This window comes from Pelecanus crispus, chromosome 3, assembly GCF_030463565.1.
Source record: "Pelecanus crispus isolate bPelCri1 chromosome 3, bPelCri1.pri, whole genome shotgun sequence".
NCBI classification, from domain to species: domain Eukaryota; kingdom Metazoa; phylum Chordata; class Aves; order Pelecaniformes; family Pelecanidae; genus Pelecanus; species Pelecanus crispus.
In genome coordinates, this window is record NC_134645.1 from 132,091,931 (window position 1) to 132,111,321 (window position 19,391).

The following is a 19,391-nucleotide window of genomic DNA, read 5'->3' on the forward strand; positions in this document are numbered from 1 at the left end:
AATCTTGCTGCTACTTCACTGACCTTGCCCTCCTATTCACAGACATGGTTATAACACCTGGCGTGACCCCATGAAGCCCTCCCAAATCCTGTCCAAGCTGTGCAAAGAGGGCAAGGTGGATGGGCCGCACTTTGGGCCAGGAGGAAGAGTGAAAGTTGCCAACAGGGTCTTCACCGGCCCCACGGAGATTGAGGATGAAAATGGTACCTGCCCCATGGGATGAAGGTTGTGGAGGGGAGCAGGGTTCTGGGGTGTCCCCTCATCATCCAGGATAGGAGGCAGATGTAGTGGCCCCATCACCCCAAAGTAGCCCTGCAATTACTCTCCATCGACCACCTTAAATGGCCCTTTCAGTATGTGACCAGTTAGACAGTCTTATAGACCACCCAGGCCAGTGGGTTGCTCCCAGAATCACTCATAGGTGTCTGTGACATAGCATCACCAAAGCTGCCTTTGAAACATTCCTCCTGGAAGTGTATGCTCAAGGAGCAATGAAGACAGCCCACCCTGGCCTTTCCAGGGTTTAGGAAGCCATTCTCCATGTAACTGCATCCCCAAACAATGGTTGTGTCCCAACGCACTCGCACGTGCCTGAGAAAGATGAAGACAGGCCAGGAGGGGTGCAGAAGAGGAGGAGAACATGGTCAATGGATATAGAGCTTGTTCGGCCTGGGAATACGCAGGCTGGCAGGAGATCTGGACCTTCTGTAAATGACTAGGGTTAGAGAGAGGAGAAAGAGAGGAGTTAGGAAGTGTTGGCTGAAGGACAAAGTGTACACAAGGAAATGGAGAGGAGTAGCTAGTAGGCAGTTCTGCTCCCTTGGAGTAGGGGTAGAGGAACAGGGTTGTTTGCTGTCCCTTGTGCCTCTCTGCCCGGTTCTCCAAGCTCAGCAAACCTCCTTTTGCCCATGCAGGTCAGAAGAAGCAGACAGATGAACACCTGGCCCTGACTGTGCTGCGCCATTGGGAAGACATCCCACGGGCAGGCTGCAAGCTGGTCCCCGAGCACGTGGAGACGCGGCCACTGCTGAACCCTGACAAGCCGGGCATCGAGCAGGTCCTCAAAGTCCCCGAGCAGCAGCCCATGCTGCAGAGCCTCCAAGCAAGGAGCAGACCAGCCGTAACCCACCTTGTCGTGGGTTACGTGGGTAGCTGGCGGGTGGACGACACTGCCGGGTAGGGGGGGGCGGGCAAGGAGGGACAAGAGGAGCTGACTGCATCTCTCCAACCTTGCAGGGTCGCCTGGAGATGTGGGTGGACATGTTCCCCATGGACATGCCAGCGCCCGGCCCTGCCACTGATATTTCCCCCAGGAAACCAAAGAAGTAAGGAACCTCCCAGCCAACCAACCCCAGGGAAAACTCAAGGCTGGGGATGGAGCCCTGCTTCTCCCCTCTCCTGCTGCCGCTCCATGGCCCAGCCCAGCCATCCGACTGGGTACCTCAACCATGCTGGCATTTCCAGAGATCCCAAGACCGGAGGCAATATCAAGTGATGTCTTCCCTTTCCAGAGCTGCTACTGAAGGGTGGTATCCCGCCTGATCCATCCCCTGCAGCTCCCGATCTCTCTCGTCTTTGTAGACTAGGAAATTAAATTGTTACCCAGTCCCCGGCACAGGGCTGGGTCAGACCAGCATGCCCAGCCCTGACGCCCTCCCATCAGGGGCAGGGTTAGCCCAGGGCAAGGCATCCCTGGGCAGTTTGGATGGGCCTTTTCCAGGAGGTGATGGCTGCTGCCCAGGGCAGGGAAGGTTACTGGGATAGAGTTGGTCAATCCAAGCAGGACAGAGCAGGCAACAGGCAGCGTAATAAAGAGTTCTTCCCTCCCCACCCTGCCCTCTCCCAACTCATTTAGAGAGAATAAAGACATTTCTTCCCTCAGCATCCCTCCTGGCCCTGCCTTACCCTGCTAGAGTCTGTCCTTGGGCCTCTTTTCCCACCCCCAGGGCCGGGATACAGGGACAGCACTGGCCATCCTGGTGGGAGTCGCTTGCACTCCTGTGCCCAGCAGACGATGCCTTGGATGGAGAGAATGTCCCTTGATCCCAGTGGGCTGCAGATGGGGTCTGAACAGCAGGACAGGCAGCTGCAGGAAAGCTGAGGCCAAGGGCAAGGTCCAGAGAGCAGCACAGACTGGAAAAGCAGAGGGTTGGCTACAGCGCAGCCCAGGGCAGCCATGCTCAGCAGTGACCCATGAGCTGGAGCTGAAATGTTCCTACTGATGGGCTGAAGAGAGGTTTTGCAGGTCGATAGCCTGTTTTAAGCAAGATTATGCCTGGTTGTCATCCTAGGGGTTTAAGCCATCTTTGTTGGGAGCACCTGGCACCCCCTGAGACCAGCCGTAGGTGCTGGAGAGGCAGAGCGTGGGACAAGCTCCCACCCACGGGTGCAGACAGGAGAGGGCTGGGGCTGGGGGAGATGGCAGGAGTCCCACAGCTGGGCTCAGCCAGGGCATTGCCAGAGGCAGATACCAGAGGAGGCGGGTTAAGGAAGCTGTAAATCCCCTTCCCCTCGCCTGCAGGACTCCCTGGTACTTGTAGTGATGTGTTCTGCTTGCAGCTGCGTTTCTCTGCCACCGCCCTCCAGCTTTTCCACCTTGCAGCTGCACCCTGCGAGGAATCTTCTGCTCTTCCTCCACCCGCTCCCACCAGAGCTGCCTTCTCCATCACCAAAATTCCCAGCCAAGCCGAATGTGACTGGGAAACCCCAGGTTGCTGCACACAAAAGGCAGTGTTGGGAATATCTCAGAGTCTCTGAGCCTGCTGCAGTCCTAAAAAGGACTGCGATGCCCCGCGGGCTGCCCTGGACGTGGGAGCAGGGTCCGCTTCTGAAGGCAGCAACAAATCCCCCCCATTTCTAAGGGGGGACAGCCCTGCTGAGTAAGGGGGGAAAAAAACGGGAAGAGAGCTGGACTCAGCCTGTTTTGCAGCCCCCATTTTAGCCACAAATCTACCAAAGACCCTTTGGCTTGGGCCTTGCAGAGGTTCCGAGCAGAGGTAAAAGCTCCTCTTGCTGCTCTGCTCACCCTGCCTGGGCTGAACTGAGCTTACGTGGAGATCCTCCTCCTGTTCTTGCCCTCGTGATCCCTCGGATAAGATCCCTGTGAGCAGTTCCCTGCCATCTCGGTGCCTGGCCCCAGTTTCTGGCAGCGTCACCCCATTCCCTCCTGCCCCTTTGCCTGCCCCCTGTGCCTCACCTCGTCTCCCTTCCTCCTGCCAGATATGAGCTTAGAGTGATAGTGTGGAACACAGACGAGGTCATCCTGGAGGACGACGACTACTTCACTGGCGAGAAATCCAGTGACATTTTTGTCAGGGGGTAGGTACAGCGTGGCATGCCAGCACCACCTCCTCTGCTTCCCCCTGCGGGGTGCTAGCGCTCGCTGGGGTCCCCGGGGTGGTTTTGGAGTGGGGAGGGGGGTACGACATGGACTGTGGTGCAGGGTCAGATAGCGCCAGCGCTGCCAGTGTCTCCTGTGCTGTGTTTCTTGCCTCTCCACCTCTCGGCTGCACGCGGGTTGTTATCTGCAACACCGATGAGGTGTTTTGGGGTGATGATGCTTTCCTGGTGGGAGAGAAGATGTTTGACATCTATGTCAGGGGATAACGGCCAAGGCCTCTCTGCTTGGTCCTGTCTGCCCCTCTTCCCCTTTTTGAGCTTCTCTTATAGAATCATAGAATCGTGTAGGTTGGAAAAGACCTTTAAGATCATCCAGTCCAACCATTAACCTACACTACCAAGTCTACTCTAAGCCAATCAAGGGTAGACTAGACTAAACCATGTCCCCAAGTGCCACATCTACCCGTCTCTACACATCTACCACATCTACTCTTGATGGTCCCACTTGGCATTTCAGCCCTGCAACCTCCAATTCCAGCATCTGGAGCCAAACTGTGGTTAGTTCACATCTGTCCTTCACTCTCACCCAGGAGTAAGGGAAAGCCCCTTCCAAAACTCGCCCGTACAGCGACGAGGGGAGCCACAGCTGCTCATACCCCAATTCTTTACAGGACCTCAAATCAACGCAATGGCATTTCAGGCTGGTGGCTAACTATGCAGTGATTTCCCACCAGTCTGTTAAAGTGCTTGGTGCTTCCTCTGCAGCCTTGCCAGCTCAGGCCAGCTCTCCTCTACTTGCACCTCGTGCTGCTCTCACAAAACTGGGTCTGTTTTGGCATCTCAGGTCCTATCAGCCCAGTAGCTTTTCTGCAAGGGCTCTGAACCTGAGATGCTCCAGCCCTTCCCCATCTGTGTGGTGGGGGATCACTTGACCTTTGCGTTTTGCAGGGCAGAGCAGGGCATCGGCACGCTCAGAGCCTGAATGAACAGCCCTGAATTGGGTGCCCGAACATGGAGTCGTGTCCCTGCAGGCTGAAGCCCCTCAGGACAAAAACAAAATAAAACAAAACAAAACAAAACAAAAAAAAAACAAAACCAAAACTGAGAGCATCCTGGGGAATGGAGATGCCTTGGCTCATCAGAGAAAGGGGCTGGTGGGCACTCACAGTCTTTAAAACAAAGCTGTGTTTCCCCAGGACCCAGCCTTCCTGGTATGGACCATCCTCTGTGTCCCTTTTGCTCTGGGAATCCTGTGCACAGGAGCCAGAAAACTAGGGGCACAAGGAGATGTGATGGCAAGGGCGGCATGGCCACCCCATCTCCCAGGGCAGCCGGACTGGGACCCCACTGTCTCCAGTGACACCGGTGCCCATCTCAGCTGGGCACTTCAGGTCCCTTCATGGCAGATTCGGTCAGCAGAGACAAACCCACCCTCAAGCAGAGCCTGCAGCAGGCCCTCAATAGATCTGATGGCCTCAGATAGACGTGCCCCGTCACAGGGAGCCTGCGGTCACCAGCACAGACCGCTGCGTCCATACGGACAGTTGCCATCAAGGGAGCCCAAACTACCCCATGGTGGAGTGAGAAGGTCTCTACAGCCTCCTCTGGGCCTGTCTGCTCCAACAGTGCAGTTTTAAACTAAAGGAGGGGAGATTTAGACTGGATATAAGGAAGAAATTTTTTATGATAAGGGTGGTGAGACACTGGCACAGGTTGCCCAGCGCGGTGGGAGATGCCCCATCCCTGGAAACATTCCAGACCAGGTTGGACGGGGCTCTGAGCACCCTGCTCTGGTTGAAGATGTCCCTGCTCATGGCAGGGACGGGGTTAGGCTAGATGACCTTTAAAGGTCCCTTCCAACCCAAACCATTCTATGATTCTATGGGGACATCTTTCCAGCAGGCTCTGCTCCAGACTCCCCAGCAAAGCTCCTTGCTCCTGTCTACCTCTCTAACATCTCCCTGCCCAGAGAAAGAGCCCTGACAATCTGCTTTCATTTCTTGCTCTCTGACCCACCCTGTTCCTACTAGAGACATCATGCCCCCACGCCCATTCTGCCCCTTGGAGATGCTGCTGCGGTGATTTGAGCAGCCCCAGCCCATTGCTCACACCATCTAGGTCTTTCCAGTCTGTCCATGCCTTGCTGGACTGGAACATCCTGGCTGCACGCACAGGATGGTCCTGTGCCCTCTCCTCCCTCCTGTAACATGTGCCACCCCTCTCATCCCCCTGGGCCCTGCAGGTGGCTGAAGGGTCAGCAGGAGGACAAGCAAGACACGGACGTCCATTACCACTCACTCACTGGTGAAGGCAACTTCAACTGGCGCTACATCTTCCCCTTTGACTACCTGATGGCGGAGGAGAAGATTGTCATCTCCAAGAAGGAGTCCATGTTCTCCTGGGATGAGACCGAGTACAAGATCCCAGCTCGCCTCACCCTGCAGGTCTGGGATGCCGACCACTTCTCGGCCGACGATTTTCTCGGTAAGCTGGGGGTCTGCTGAGCTCGGGCAATGGGGTGGCCAACAGGGTTGGACAAGTAGGGAGCAGTGTGGAATGAGACAAAGCCTACATAGGAACTGAGCCTGGAAGGACAGCTCTGCTCCTCAAGTCCACAACATCCTACAAACCCCCTTTAGATGCTGCTGGTAAGAGCGGGTGGGATGAGAGCCCTCGTCTCCGCTGCTGCTGTTCAAAGGCTGCTCCTGTAGCAAAGATGTCAGCTTTTTAGTTCCCAGCGCTGGTTCAAAGTTGCTCTCCAGGGCAGGAGATGCTGGCCCAGCCCACCTCCAGCCAAGGACTTGGCATTTTGGGGGTGCAAACACCTGTGCTCCCTTTTCTCCTGCCAGGAGCCATCGAGCTGGACCTGAACCGCTTCCCCCGGGGAGCCAAGACGTCGAAACAGTGCAGCCTGGAGATGGTGACGAACGAGGCAGAGCTGCCCATGATCTCCATCTTCAAGCAGAAGCGGGTGAAGGGCTGGTGGCCGTTTGTGGCCAGAGATGAGAATGATGAGCTGGAGATCACCGTAAGGATGGGGAAAAGGGAGGGATTTTGCATTCTGGGGACTGCACCCTTTGCAGACACTCTCCACCCCCCCTGCACTTGCCTCTGTTCCCTCAGGTCCCCTCTTGTCACATCTTGGGGGGCTGAGGTGGGGAGCATTGCCTGGGTCTCAGCACAACGCTCTGCTCCCTGCAGGGGAAAGTCGAGGCTGAACTGCACCTTCTGACGGCAGAGGAGGCAGAGAAATCCCCGGCTGGGCTGGCTCGCAACGAGCCTGATCCACTGGAGAAACCCAAGTGAGTAGGAAAGCCCGCTCCCCAGCAGGCTCCTGGGCTTCTGGGAGATGCTGTGGGGTGGTCCCCAGGGAGGGAGCCAAGCACGGGGGGGCGAGGAGGGGTTGCACTGGGGGATGTTGGAATGAGGGTTATGGGCAGAGCCATCTCTACTGGTCCCCCCCATTGCCTGCTCTTCACTGTCCCGCTGCTTTTCCTTACTCTATTCCTCCTCTGCCTCTTTTCTTGGCTCCATCCCCTTTCCTTGGCCTCCCACCTCCTCCTCCTCCCCTCCGGTCCTCACCATCAGAGTCCAGCTTCAGCTGGAATCCTCATGCTCCCTCACGAACCTGCATTACTCCATCTGGCGAGCATCATGCTGACTCCCCTTGTCCGCCCTCCTGATCCTCCTGGTTGGGGTCTTTCGCTCTGTGCAGGCTTACCCAGGGAAGGGGATCCCGCACCTCCTTTTGCCCACCATGTCCACTGTTGTACCGACTGCCATGCATCCCTTCTCCATGGCCGTGGTGTTAATGATGGGTATTTGCTTCCCCTGCAGCCGCCCGGACACGTCCTTCATCTGGTTCCTGAACCCCCTCAAGTCCATCAAATACCTCATCTGCACGCGCTACAAGTGGCTCATCATCAAAATCGTGCTGGCCCTGTTGCTCCTCATAATGATCGCCCTCTTCCTCTACAGCATGCCAGGCTACATGGTCAAGAAGCTGCTGGGAGCATGAAGCATGGGAGCCTCCCCCGTGTCCCCAGCCCCGCGCCACGACCTTCCCCATCCCCATGCCCTTCTCCTCCCCGCAGCCTCTCAGCAGCTTTGGGGGGCATCTCCTCCCTGCTGCTCCTGCTGCTGGGCCTCCTCTCTTGCATTCCTCTTCTATGGGTCCCATTCGTGGCTTTAGTCCCAGGGAAATGGGGCGGGAGGATGGCGCCGAGCCCCCAGCTGTGCGTCCCTCAGCGGGGCTGGGAGAGGGGGCTGCTGCGGGGCACCCGGAGCCCTCTGCCCAATGGGGCCATGGGAGCGCTCCCAAAAGGCTCCTTGGAGGGGCGTTCAGAAACAAGGATGAAGCAGGGATCTGGGACAGCTGGGGACACGCCAGCCCCCCCGGTGTGGCCCCACATCCATGGGGACATGCCAGCACAGAGCAGCCCCGACGCCTGTCCCCCCTGCCAGCACTGTCCCTGCTCCACTCACAGCTCTGGGGGTCCCTGCCCATCCCACCCGGGGGACACCAGGCATCGTGCCCCGGCAGCCCCCACGGCCCTGCAGAGCCCCAGGGCTGTGTGAGGGGCCAGCCCTGCCCTCCCCACGGCTCTGGCAGGGGCAGGGAAGCATCCAGCAGCTCCAACATCTTCCTAAGGTTACCGTCCCAGAGGTGGTGGTGGGTGGACATCCCCAGGGGCTCACAGGGGGCCAGGTTCTCTGGCACAGTGTGAGCTCCCTGTGGCCTTCCTGATTCCCGGTTTATTTTGTTTGGATTGATATGTATTGCGGCTGGAGTCTTTCTTGCCGTGTATATCAGGGAAAGGCTCTTCTCAGCTTGCTGCGATGTCCAGCTGTTGGAAAGCCACCTTTCTCAGCTTCAAGTGTGCAAGACCCTCAGTGAGTAACTGAGGAGATCTTGGGGATGTTTTTAGCGTACTACTGTTTTGATCAGTCAATAAAAATCGGCTTTCACTCCCGGGCTCTCCGCCGAGGTCTCGCGTGAGTGGGGAGAGGGCTCGTCGCTGGCTGCTTTTCGAGACGAGCCCTTTCCTCCTTCCCTCCGCCTGCCCCGCTGCTGCTTCCCAGCGCCCATGTCCTGGGCAGCAGCCTGGTCCCTCAGCTGCACGGGGACCAAAACGGGCACGGCCAGGCCTTCCCCTCTGGGCAGGACGACAGCAGACAGAGATGTCCTGGGGACGGCAGGGACTGAGAGGGGCTGCTGCTGGGCAGGGCAGCCCCGGCCACTTCTCTCCATCATCTGCAGGCTGCACTGGGGGGGCTGCCCAGCGGGCAGGCTCCCCTTGCCCAGCCCAGAATAGAGAAGGGAGGTGAGGAGGGACCCCAGGGCCCCGTTTTGTCCCCGAGCTGGAACCCCCAGGGCAGGGATGCCCTGCAGAGGCCCAGACTGGGGGCAGAGGTGGGTCCTGGGGTCCAAAAGCATCCCTGAGCGAAGGGGCTTTGGGGTGTGCGAGCAGCGGGCATCTCCTGGGCATCCCTGGCATCTGCCCTTGCCCTCGGCAAGTCCCGCAGGGCACAAGCCTCCCCCGGACGCTTCTACCATCGGGGTCCTGCGCCCCTCTCTACCTCCGTGCCCCATCCTGCCTCTCCATGCGGTTTCACTAACAGCAGTTCCCTCAGTGTCCAAAACACAAATCAACGAGAGGCCTCGATGCACACCAGTGAGTCCGAAGGTGGGCGAAAGGAGGGTGCAGTGAGGTGGGTGTTGGTCTCTTCTCCCAAGTAGTTAGCGATAGGACAAGAGGAAATGGCCTCAAGCTGCGCCAGGGGAGGTTTAGGTTGGAAATTAGGAAAAATTTCTTCACGGAAAGAGTGGCCAAGCATTGGAACAGGCTGCCCAGAGAGGTGGGGGAGTCCCCAGCCCTGGAGGGGTTCAACAAACGGGCAGAGGTGGCACTTGGGGACATGGTTTAGTCTGGTCTACCCTTGGTTGGTTTAGTGTGGACTTGGTAGTGTAGGTTAATGGTTGGACTGGATGATCTTAAAGGTCTTTTCCAACCTCAACGATTCGATGATTCTATGAATGTGCCAGACGGCTGGCTGCTATGCCACGGGCAGCCAAGCCAGATTGCAGCACCCGGATTTTGGGTGCCTTGGCGGGGTTATCCCCCTCCCCAGAGGACCCTAGGGAGGGTGCAAGGGCCCCCCTGTTTTGGGCCCCCTCTCCCCCCCCCCAGTTAAGTGACGAATTAGTGAATTCATGTGTTCGCCTAGTCTGTACAAAGGGGAGCGAGCCCTTGTTTGTTTTCTTTCCTAATAAGCTCATAAAATGAAGTTGAATTTACAGAACACATTGTCCTGTAAACCTGAAAGATCCAAATGGACCGTGACAGCAGCCGGCGCCGCCAGCACGCGGTATTCTGCCAAAACACTACTGTTATTAACAATCCCTTAAGTATATTACACCTACCGCAACAATCCTCTTAGAGGAAGCCGTCGAGACGGCTGATAAAGGATGAGGCATCGCTTAAATACACCCAGGCTTTAGCCCAGAGGGAAAGCGCGCGGCCCCGAGCACGGGAAGGGGCCGCAAGGCTCCTGGGTTCTGCTCGAGGCTTTGCCACCAGCCTGCAGCCTCCTCCACCGCTCCCGGGAGAGCTTCAGCCCCGGAGCCCCTGTGTCTGCCATCGCCCCGCGTCCCACGAGCTGCTCTGAGTTCCCCAGCCCAAGCGCCACGGTGGCTGCTCACCCACGTCCTGCAAAAAAGGTGGCTTGGCCAAAGCCGAGCTCCCCCAAAATTCGGGGAGCCTGGGTCGGTGCCACAGCCCCAGGGTTTCAGGCCCTCCGCAGCAGCCCTGCGGTGAGGCAGAGCCCGCGCCCGCTGCGACGTCCCGCTGGCTGCGGGGACGGCCGTGCCCCGAGGAGCTGCGGGATGCAGAGCAACCCCTTTGCTTGGGGAGCAAAACGGCTCCTGGGGCTGTTTCACAGCCAAAATTTCACAGCCGGGAGAGCCTGGTTCCTGGTCCCCGGCAGCACCATCCAGCACGCAGCTTGATTTCATAAAATCATAGAATCATCGAATCGTTGAGGTTGGAAAAGACCTTTAAGATCAGCCAGTCCAACCATTAACCTACACTACCAAGTCCACACTAAACCAGTCAAGGGTAGACCAGACTGAACCATGTCCCCAAGTGCCACCTCTGCCCGTTTTTTGAACCCCTCCAGGGATGGGGACTCCCCCACCTCTCTGGGCAGCCTGGTCCAATGCTTGACCACTCTTTCCGTGAAGAAATTTCTCCCAATATCCAGTCTAAACCTCCCCTGGCACAGCTTGAGCCCATTTCCTCTCTTCCTATCGCTTGTTCCTTGGGAGAAGAGCCCAACACCCCCCCTCCCTGCCCCCTCCTGTCAGGAGCTGCAGAGCGATCAGGTCTCCCCTCAGCCTCCTCTTCTCCAGGCTGAACACCCCCAGCTCCCTCAGCCGCTCCCCACCAGCCCTGTGCTCCAGACCCTTCCCCAGCTCCGCTGCCCTTCCCTGGACACGCCCCAGCACCCCAATGTCCTTCTTGGAGCGAGGGGCCCAAAACTGGACACAGCATTCCAGGTGCGGCCTCACCAGTGCCGAGCACAGGGGGACGATCCCTGCCCTGCTCCTGCTGGCCACACTATTCCTGACACAAGCCAGGATGCTGTTGGCCTCCTTGGCCACCTGGGCACACTGCTGGCTCATGTTCAGCCGCTGTCGACCAACACCCCCAGCTCCTTTTCGGCCAGGCAGCTTTCCAGCCACTCTTCCCCAAGCCTGCAGCGCTGCATGGGGTTGTTGTGACCCAAGTGCAGGACCCGGCACTTGGCCTTGTTGAACCTCACGCAGTTGGCCTGGGCCAACTCAGCCAATTCTTGCTGTTTTCAGTAGAAATGGCAGCAGGTGGGTGTGCCGGTGCAGCCCCCCTGGCCACTCGGAGACCCCCGGATCAGCCCTGTGGTGCTGTTCTCTGGGTCACACGTGGCGCAACGTGGGCGTCAGACGCTCCCCGGCCACGCCTGGGCCCCCCGCTGCCTGGATCGCATACCGCAACGCCTCGCACGGATCGTGGCCAGAATGCAAAGCGCTGGCCAAAGCCGATCCCCGGCGACGCTCTCAACAGCGATCCCAAAGGCAGACCTTTCGAGCTCGGGGGGACCGCAGCGGGCTGCGTGAGCCAGCACCTCCCCCGGAGCCGGGACGCCTCTCGGGGCAGATTTCGCGAGGATCGAAGGATCGTCCGTCGACGATTCCGCGAGGGCTCAAAGGCCTGATTTCGCGAGGGTCAGCGCCCGCCCGCCGACAAATGCCGGCACATCAACGTGAGCAATTCATGGAGCTCAGGAGAAGGGAGATTTTGATCATGGCTGACCTCAGGGGCAGGGGTGTCTGTACAATTTGACTATTTATACATATATATCATCCCTATTCACATAAACCATTGACCAAGTCCAAGACTAAGATTGGACCCAGCCGCAGCCAGACTCCTCTCTGAAAAGGAGTTTAGAAAGCAAGGGGGTCCGTTCTGAGGTCTGTTCTGAACCTCGTGACTCAACGGGAGGGTCCCCCTTATCCCCTGCACCCACGATCTCTCTGTGAATCATTCCAACTCAAGCGTAACTTAATTTTCCTTTGCGCACTCCTTCCACGTAAGTAACAGAGTGACCCTTGCCATTCTCGACTCTTTAACCAAGTTGCTATTTTGATTATAACAAATTCCGTCAAGTTGCTCTTTTAAATTGGCTGATGCTTAAGTGTTGTTAAGAATGATATGACCCGATTCTGTGATCTGTCTCAAAAATATTAATAAATCCTAAATTGCTGTTCAACCAAAGCCGTGTAAAAAAATCGTATTCGCGACAAATTGGCACAGTTGGCAGGATCCACAAATCTGTATTTGTGACAGTGGGCTGGCACTGACGGTCACGGGGGGGGTCACTGCGGGAAGGAGCAGCAGCACAAGGTCCCCGGGACCCCCCTGCCACAGCGCCCGTGCCCCTGTGTGCTGGTGGAGGAAGGTTTCCCAACCATAAAGATGTCGCAGACACGATGGCATCGGTCTGAAGGGCACCGGGCACGTGGTGGAACCGCAGGAGGGTTGCACTGGGGCCGAAACCCCCGCGACCGCCAACCGTGTTCTCCCTTCTGCCGAGCAAAGGGCACAGAGCGGGGAATTAGGGCGCGGGCTGTACACCCCGCATCTCAGCCACCCCGCTGAGCCCACCCAGGAGCTTCTGGAGTAGAAGCATCGCTTTCTGCCCTGGGACTTCTACCTGGCTTAGTGGTGGGCTTGGGAGTGTTAGGTCAATGGTTGGACTGGATGATCTTCAAGGTCTTTTCCAACCTCAACGATTCAATGATTCTACCTGGAGGCAGCCAAAGCTGCCACCAGTCCGTTCCTCTCTTTATTTAGCCCTGTGGCACACGTGCAGCGACTCAGACCTCCATGTCTGGCTGAATTTTGATGCAATTTGGTGGCTACAAACCAAGATGCGCCCCCCCCCCCAACCCCCAGCCCCAAGGTGCGTGTTTGGAAAGAAGGCAGCCCCTCTCCCCTCCCCTGCCGCAGCCTTCCCCAGCCCTGGGCTGCCCGCCGATGCGAGGTCTGTGTCCCCAGCCACCTCCTCGTCCCATCCCAGCCCTCCTGAGCTGAAGCTGGGTGACCCGGGAGGGCCACGACACCGCTTGCCCCCTGCAAAAAGCCAGGCTAGGGTTCACGAGGACGTTCTTCCTAATTCCTGACCTCAGCCTCCCCGGCTAAATCGGGTGTCTGTGGTCTCCTACCCAGGGCCCGCAGCCACCGAGAGCGGCTTATTCCGCAGCCCCGGCCGCGCTGGCACAGGGATAAGGCGGGGATCACCCCGATTAGCACCAAAGCCGACAACGCTAAGAGCTCGCTGTGATGGCGGGCAGCTTTGCTGGTGCAGAGCTGAACCTTGGCTTGTCAGGGCAGCGGGTGCTGCCGGGAAAACACCGGTTTGCAGCACCGGCCGGCCTCCTCCCTCTCCCAGGGAACCTTCCTGAGCACAGCCGGGGTGAGCACCGCATGGGATAGAGTCATGGAATCATCAAATCGCTTAGTTCAGAAAAGACTAAGATCACCCAGTCCAACCATTAACCTAACACTGCCAAGTCCACCACTAAACCAATTCAGGGCAGAGGAAGAATTCATTTCATGTTTCCTGGCTTGGTGGCTGCATTATTTTTAATGAAAGTCAAACCAGGAATCATTAAGGTTGGAAAGGCCCTCTAAGATCATCAGCCCAACCATCAACCCAACACCCCCATGCCCACCAAACCATGGCCCCAAGTGCCACCTCTGCCCGTTTGTTGAACCCCTCCAGGGATGGGGACTCCACCACCTCTCTGGGCAGCCTGGTCCAGTGCTTGACCACCCTTTCCATGAAGAAATTTCTCCCAATATCCAATCTAAACCTCCCCTGAATTCTAATGGCGCTGTAGAGATTTAATCACTCGCACGGGACTTAGGGCTGGCCCCAGGCTGTTGCAGAGCAGGGCAGATCCAGACCCAGCTGCCCAAGGGAGGGACCCTGCCGCAGGGCGCAGCTTCGTTGCAAGGGCTGCCCTTCCTCTTCCTCGCCTTGCGTGTCCCAGTCGTGCTACCGGGGTACACAATGACCAACAGGAGGGACCCAGGGCTCAGCACTGGCTGTGGAAGCGGCAGAGCAAAGGGGAGAAGCGTAGAGGTGCAGGGCAGAGCCTTTGGGATGGCAGTCGTTCAGCTAAAAGGGGATGCTGCACCCCTCCAGGCAACCCCCCGTGCCCCTCCACCACCTCCCAGGGTCCCGTTAACGCAGGAGGTGCCGTGGGGCCGGCGCAGCCCAGGCCAAGGCCACCGTCTCCTTGCCACGTCCTCCCCTGTGCTGCAGCCAGCTTCGCTCCCTTCCCCGCAGCACCACAACCGCAGCCTTTATTCACAGCGGGTAAAATAAAACCCACGGCTCCAGGGAGAGCGCGCAGGAGCTTTTCCGCCCATGCCACAGCAAGCACAGTTGCTCAAAGAGCTGAGCTGGAGCTCCAGCCCAGGCACTGCTGCCCAAACCTACCCCCGGCCTTGTGCTGGGCTGCCTGCTCAGCAGAAAGGAAAAAAAAAAAAAGAAAAAAAAAAAGAAGAAAAAAAAAAAATGGCAAACACCATTAAAAAGGCTTGGAAAATTTTATTCTTTACTGAACTGTAATAGGGTTTTTTTGTTTGGTTTAAACACAATAAATATTTCAGTAATAGCATTTAACAGATTGGAATTCAAACGCACTGCAGTACCTAAACTCCCATCGATAGGACTCTGGGGAAGCGATCGGGGTTCCCTGGGACCACGGCGGTGCTGGGCCCGCTGCTCACGGCCAGGCTGCTCCATCTGATCTCTATTTAGGGGCAACGCGGGGCAGAGGGACCGGACTCGCTCCGCTCCGGTGGGGAGCCTGGCAGAGCACCCTGAGCCCCAGGGGAACCAGGCTCCCACCGACAGCGGCTCCTCAGAAAGCTTCAGTGGGGAAGGGGCAGAACCAAACTACCGCACCAGCACAAGCACCAAACGCGTCCGTCCCCACATCATTTCACGGCCCAGGAACCCAGGACAGCAGCCGGCAGCGTTGGCTCTCCAGCCCCGCTGCGCAGGGGGTCGGTGGCAGAAGACCGGGCTGCAGAGTCCGGTTAGTGCCTCCAAACTTATTTCTAAAAGGACGAGGCAGCATCACCAACTCCTTCCCTACCCTGCCCAGGAAAAGTGAACAGCCACACGGACACAAGGCTTCGAAGATGCTCTGAAGGGTTGCAGAGAAGCGCTCTGTCCTGCGCTAATACCAGGGGCCCAGCGGTAAGAGCCTGAAGAGCCGGGACTGTTTCCAAAACCACTCAGATGTAAGGGTTGAGTCTGAAATGCTCCAGTTCACTCCATGGAGCCCATCTATGGGGTGGGCTTGATGCTCTTGCCTTGGTTTGCCTTTAGGTGCAGGATTACAGCTGGAGAAGAGAGCGATTCAGCACTCACTCAAAAGACCAGAGCCAAAACCAGGCTGGGACCCACCACCCTCCTCTTCCAGAGGGGGCTGGCACTGGCACAACATGGACAACTACCAAATCCAGCATCCACTTCAGCTGAAGGCTCGAGGGACAGAAGCAGGTCAATCTGAAACACTGCTGGGGCAAAAGATTTGGGTAACGAGGTCTCCAACCTGAAGCACAGCACCAGCTCCTACCAAGCAGCCACCACAGGTGCCGCTGGCCGAGATGAATGGCACCTTGGAGGGCGAGCAGCAAATTTCACCGAGAACCTCCGCTCCTGGGGCAGTGACACCCTGACCGCTTCCTTGGAGACCTCTCAAGCCAGGTCTGACCACACCTGGATGGGCCAAAAGGTCTTCTACAAACTAAGGGTGACCTTTTCCAGAAGCAAAGAGGTCAGCGTAGCACCCATTGTCACCACATCCCACCAAGAGCAGCCTCCGCGTCGCCTCGGCCACTGCACCGACACAGCAAGGTAGAACATGTGGGAGCACGAATCAAGTTTGCAACCCCGCACCAGGGTTGCAGATCTGCGTTAGAAAAGCAAAAAGTAAACGAGCTTTTAGCTGACTTAGCTCCATCACCACCGCTGGCCAACGGCACCGGAGCAAGGCTGACACGCTGCACTGGAAGATTTTGGGATGGGGGTGTGTAAGGGAATGCTGGTGCGCTGAAGGACTCCCAATTCTTGAGCGAGCGACGCACACTAAGCAAAAAGAAATGACTGGAAACAAGACTCTGCTTCAGGGAAGGTCCTGCAGGTTTCGGAAGGCTACAGCAACCCCATGCACAGTTTTGCCATGAACTAAGGTGGGCAGAACTCAGCTACGGCTTGTGTTTGCACAAAAATCAACTTGGACCCATGTATTAAAAAAAAAAAAAAAAAAAAAGAAACATTCTGAGCTAGTTTCCAAAAAGCACTACTTCTCTGGAGACTTTCCAGGTCTATCACAAGCAGGCACAGACGCTCTCAAGAGTTTAGGGGCCTTGTTAGAAGTGACTTGAGATCAAAACAGCTCTCAAACTGCAGGTACTCAACGCGCCCGGCTGGTAGCATCAGGCCAGCTCTATTTAAGGAACTTAAATATATGTTTCCAGAGCCTTAGAAGCTCATGCTTACAACATGCTGCTCCCCCGGCTCTGCCAAAGCCGCCTGTATCGCGTGGCTGACGTTTGCGAGAGGAGAGAACTGGTGCCGAGCCCCTGCAGTGACCGAGCGCAGAAGAGAGGAGTTGCGGCACGGACACGCCGTGGGAAAGGAACAAGCTCAAACCACGGTGCGCAGGTGCTCGTTTGTAGGCCCACAGGTCAGCCGCAGCATTTGTACTTGGGAAACGTTGCTTTTAGCATGCCGGCCAGTTTTGCCTGAAGCCCAGGAGGTCCCAAAATCTGCACTTCAGCCCCAGCTCCGCTTGTGAATTCCTGCGCTAAGGTCCCCGGATCGGTGCAGAGGCAGGAGCTGTGATACGAACCACAAGACAGAGTTGGAAAAGGCTGCAAGCGAGGCCGCCTCTCTGCCCCAGCTACTCAAAAACCTGCGTCAGAGCGAAGGCTGACCGGCCGCGGCGTGGCGAGGACCAGGAGCGGCCGGCAGCGCTGGCCACCTCTTCCCGCAACACGAGGACCTGGCTGGAGCCCAAGGCCAGGAGACTGACATCCCAGCGGGTCTTGAAACTGCACCTCTCCCTGAACAGGTTTGGGGTTTTTTTTATTTCCTGGTAATACTCTGTATTGAGATAAAATGTGCAAAACGGATTTAGGAAAGCATAAGACAGTCCTATTATCAACTCAGCAGGTCCATCAGTAATTAAGAAACTATGATTAACGCTATCCCTGGAAGAAAAGACAACACAGATCAGCTCTCAAATACCGGAGAGGAGGAGCCGAGGAGCGAGCGCACGTCCTACCCCGCGGGCACGGGACGCTGTCCCATCCCGAGGAGCACATCCCGCTGCAAGGACAGAGCCGAGCCAGCAAGGCAAGCAAGCACCACCACACAATCACCCTCAGATGCTGTTAGCGAGGAATACGTTTATTCTTAAGACTTAAAAACCATTATTATTAATAAATAGGTTGTTTCTCAGCATGCCACGCCCTGCCATGACAAGATGGTTTGGTCTTTCTGTTTCCGTTTCCCCTCCCAGAATCCGGGAGCAGAAATTGCTGAATTTCTAACAGCCCACACAGAAACCCTCCCTGCCCCCAGCTTCGCATCAGCACGAGTCGGGAACAGTCGCATGTGCACCAAGATCAGGTCTGCTCTCTCCTCGCTCTGCCACCAGCCTGGTGGCACTAGGGACAAGCGAGCCCGTTTTCCAGCACTGATTTAAGAGAGATTTTTCTAGTTTCAAGGTGCAATAAATTAAGGCACCAAAAATCCAGGACTCTCCAAAGATAAAAGCCTGTGCAGATAAGAAGTGGTTCCAGTTTTTAAGAGAGATCTTTCTCCTACAGCACGAGAAGTATTTGCAGGGTTTTGGAGAGGAAGCTCTGCTTCCACGTGTTTGTAACTTCACAAAGAGGTTTTTCAAGGTAGATTACGTGCTGCAGAAGCACACCAGCTCACAGCTAGGCGAGACAACAGGCAAACAGTGTATTACGGAGCCAAAGTGGCATGCTAAGATTTAAGATCAGACAACTCACAGCATTAGCACTGGCCCAGTAACGCTCGTGGGAAGAGACAAGACAAGGCAAGCTGGAGCTCAGAGCTCAGCTGAAAGCCCAAGGGAACAGCTCAGTTATTCCCTGGTCCTGCAAACACATAACTAAAAAGTCAATCATCCGACCTCCACTTTTCGTCAGTGCTGCTAGCACAATTTTGCTATCTGAACACGTGCCATAGATAAGCATTGCGTCCCATTTTAAGATTCCCTGTAATTTTTGTGCGAGTGTGACTTAAATTTATCTCCCTTCATAGTTCTATTTCATTAAATAGCAAGAGTTCAATTCAAGCGCAGCCCAATTCGTTTGTACACTCACAGGTTTTTTTTCTGTACAACATCAGCAAAATAGATAGGAGTAAGCTACTTTATTAAATAAACTCTGAAAACCATTCGCCCCTGCTCCCAGGTTAGCCACCCTTCCCAGCCACGCAGCCACACAGACACGCGAGCGCAGAGACGTTCGGCCGAGCCCTCCCACGACGCCAGACCCCGGCTCGCTCCTCGCAGGGCGTACCGTGACCGAGCCACCCCGACGCCGCAGTGAAGCGGTGAGCTCGCCTCCGGATTTCAAGTCTCGTAGCCCTCACGACGACGACTCAAATTTCCAAAAGAAAAAAAAAGCATTAAAATAGTAGTTAAGAGTTTGAAGGTTTCCTAAAGCAGGAGGAGTCTTCACCTGCAGAAGGAAAGCGCTGTGACCAAGCGTCTACAAACCACGTTGCACAATTATCAGTGTATAAGCGACTTTGTTCCCATGGTAGATTACATATGCACAATCTGCTGTGCTTGTTCGCTTCCGGATGCAGCCTTTCCAGAGCCTGGGTTTAAGCTACACTCTTCATTCAAGCACAGGTCTTCATTAAATAAAGTGACCAGAAAAGAAAATCAGCATTCAGTCTTCACCACCCCACTCTAACTCAATTACAAAAACAAGTTAAAAAAAAAAAAAAAGAAAAAAATCAATGCAAACATGTCTTTTACGAACAGACAGTAAACAAATATATCCCTGGATGAGACATGCAGCCGCTGGGGACAACGGTTTCGAAAATAAAGTGATATTTGGAAAGGACCCCACCACACACACACGCCTGCGAGCTTTCTGACAGTGCACACACAACCAACACAACACTTATTAAGGTGCTTCTCCGAGCGGTGGATTTGCTGCCGTTGATGGTCTGGTGGGAAGGGCGACGAGCAGACTGAGCCTGGCTGCACTGCTACAAAAGAAGAGGCTCGGGCAGCGTGCAGTGACCCAGCAGAGCCGACCTGAAACAGCAAGTTCCTACGGGTAGGAAGAGGGGGGGAGTTTGGCTCTGTGTTAGACAGGCTGGTGTAAGCCACCTTCTGCTGCTGGCGGGAGCCCAGACCCCACTCCCAGGCAGGGAAC

The 19,391-nt window shown here is 56.3% G+C and overlaps 1 protein-coding gene across 1 annotated transcript in view; it reads left to right on the plus strand.

Annotated features, from left to right (window-relative positions):
* OTOF (otoferlin) overlaps nt 1-7,357 on the plus strand; it is a 120,947-nt gene extending 113,590 nt beyond the window's left edge. The window contains exons 39-46 of the mRNA XM_075708605.1: nt 43-203; nt 915-1,057; nt 1,237-1,325; nt 3,220-3,318; nt 5,582-5,823; nt 6,189-6,367; nt 6,541-6,641; nt 7,177-7,357. Coding sequence (XP_075564720.1) covers nt 43-203; nt 915-1,057; nt 1,237-1,325; nt 3,220-3,318; nt 5,582-5,823; nt 6,189-6,367; nt 6,541-6,641; nt 7,177-7,357 — 1,195 coding nt within the window. The remainder of the gene's footprint in view (nt 1-42; nt 204-914; nt 1,058-1,236; nt 1,326-3,219; nt 3,319-5,581; nt 5,824-6,188; nt 6,368-6,540; nt 6,642-7,176) is intronic.
* The last annotated feature ends 12,034 nt before the right edge of the window (nt 7,358-19,391 follow it).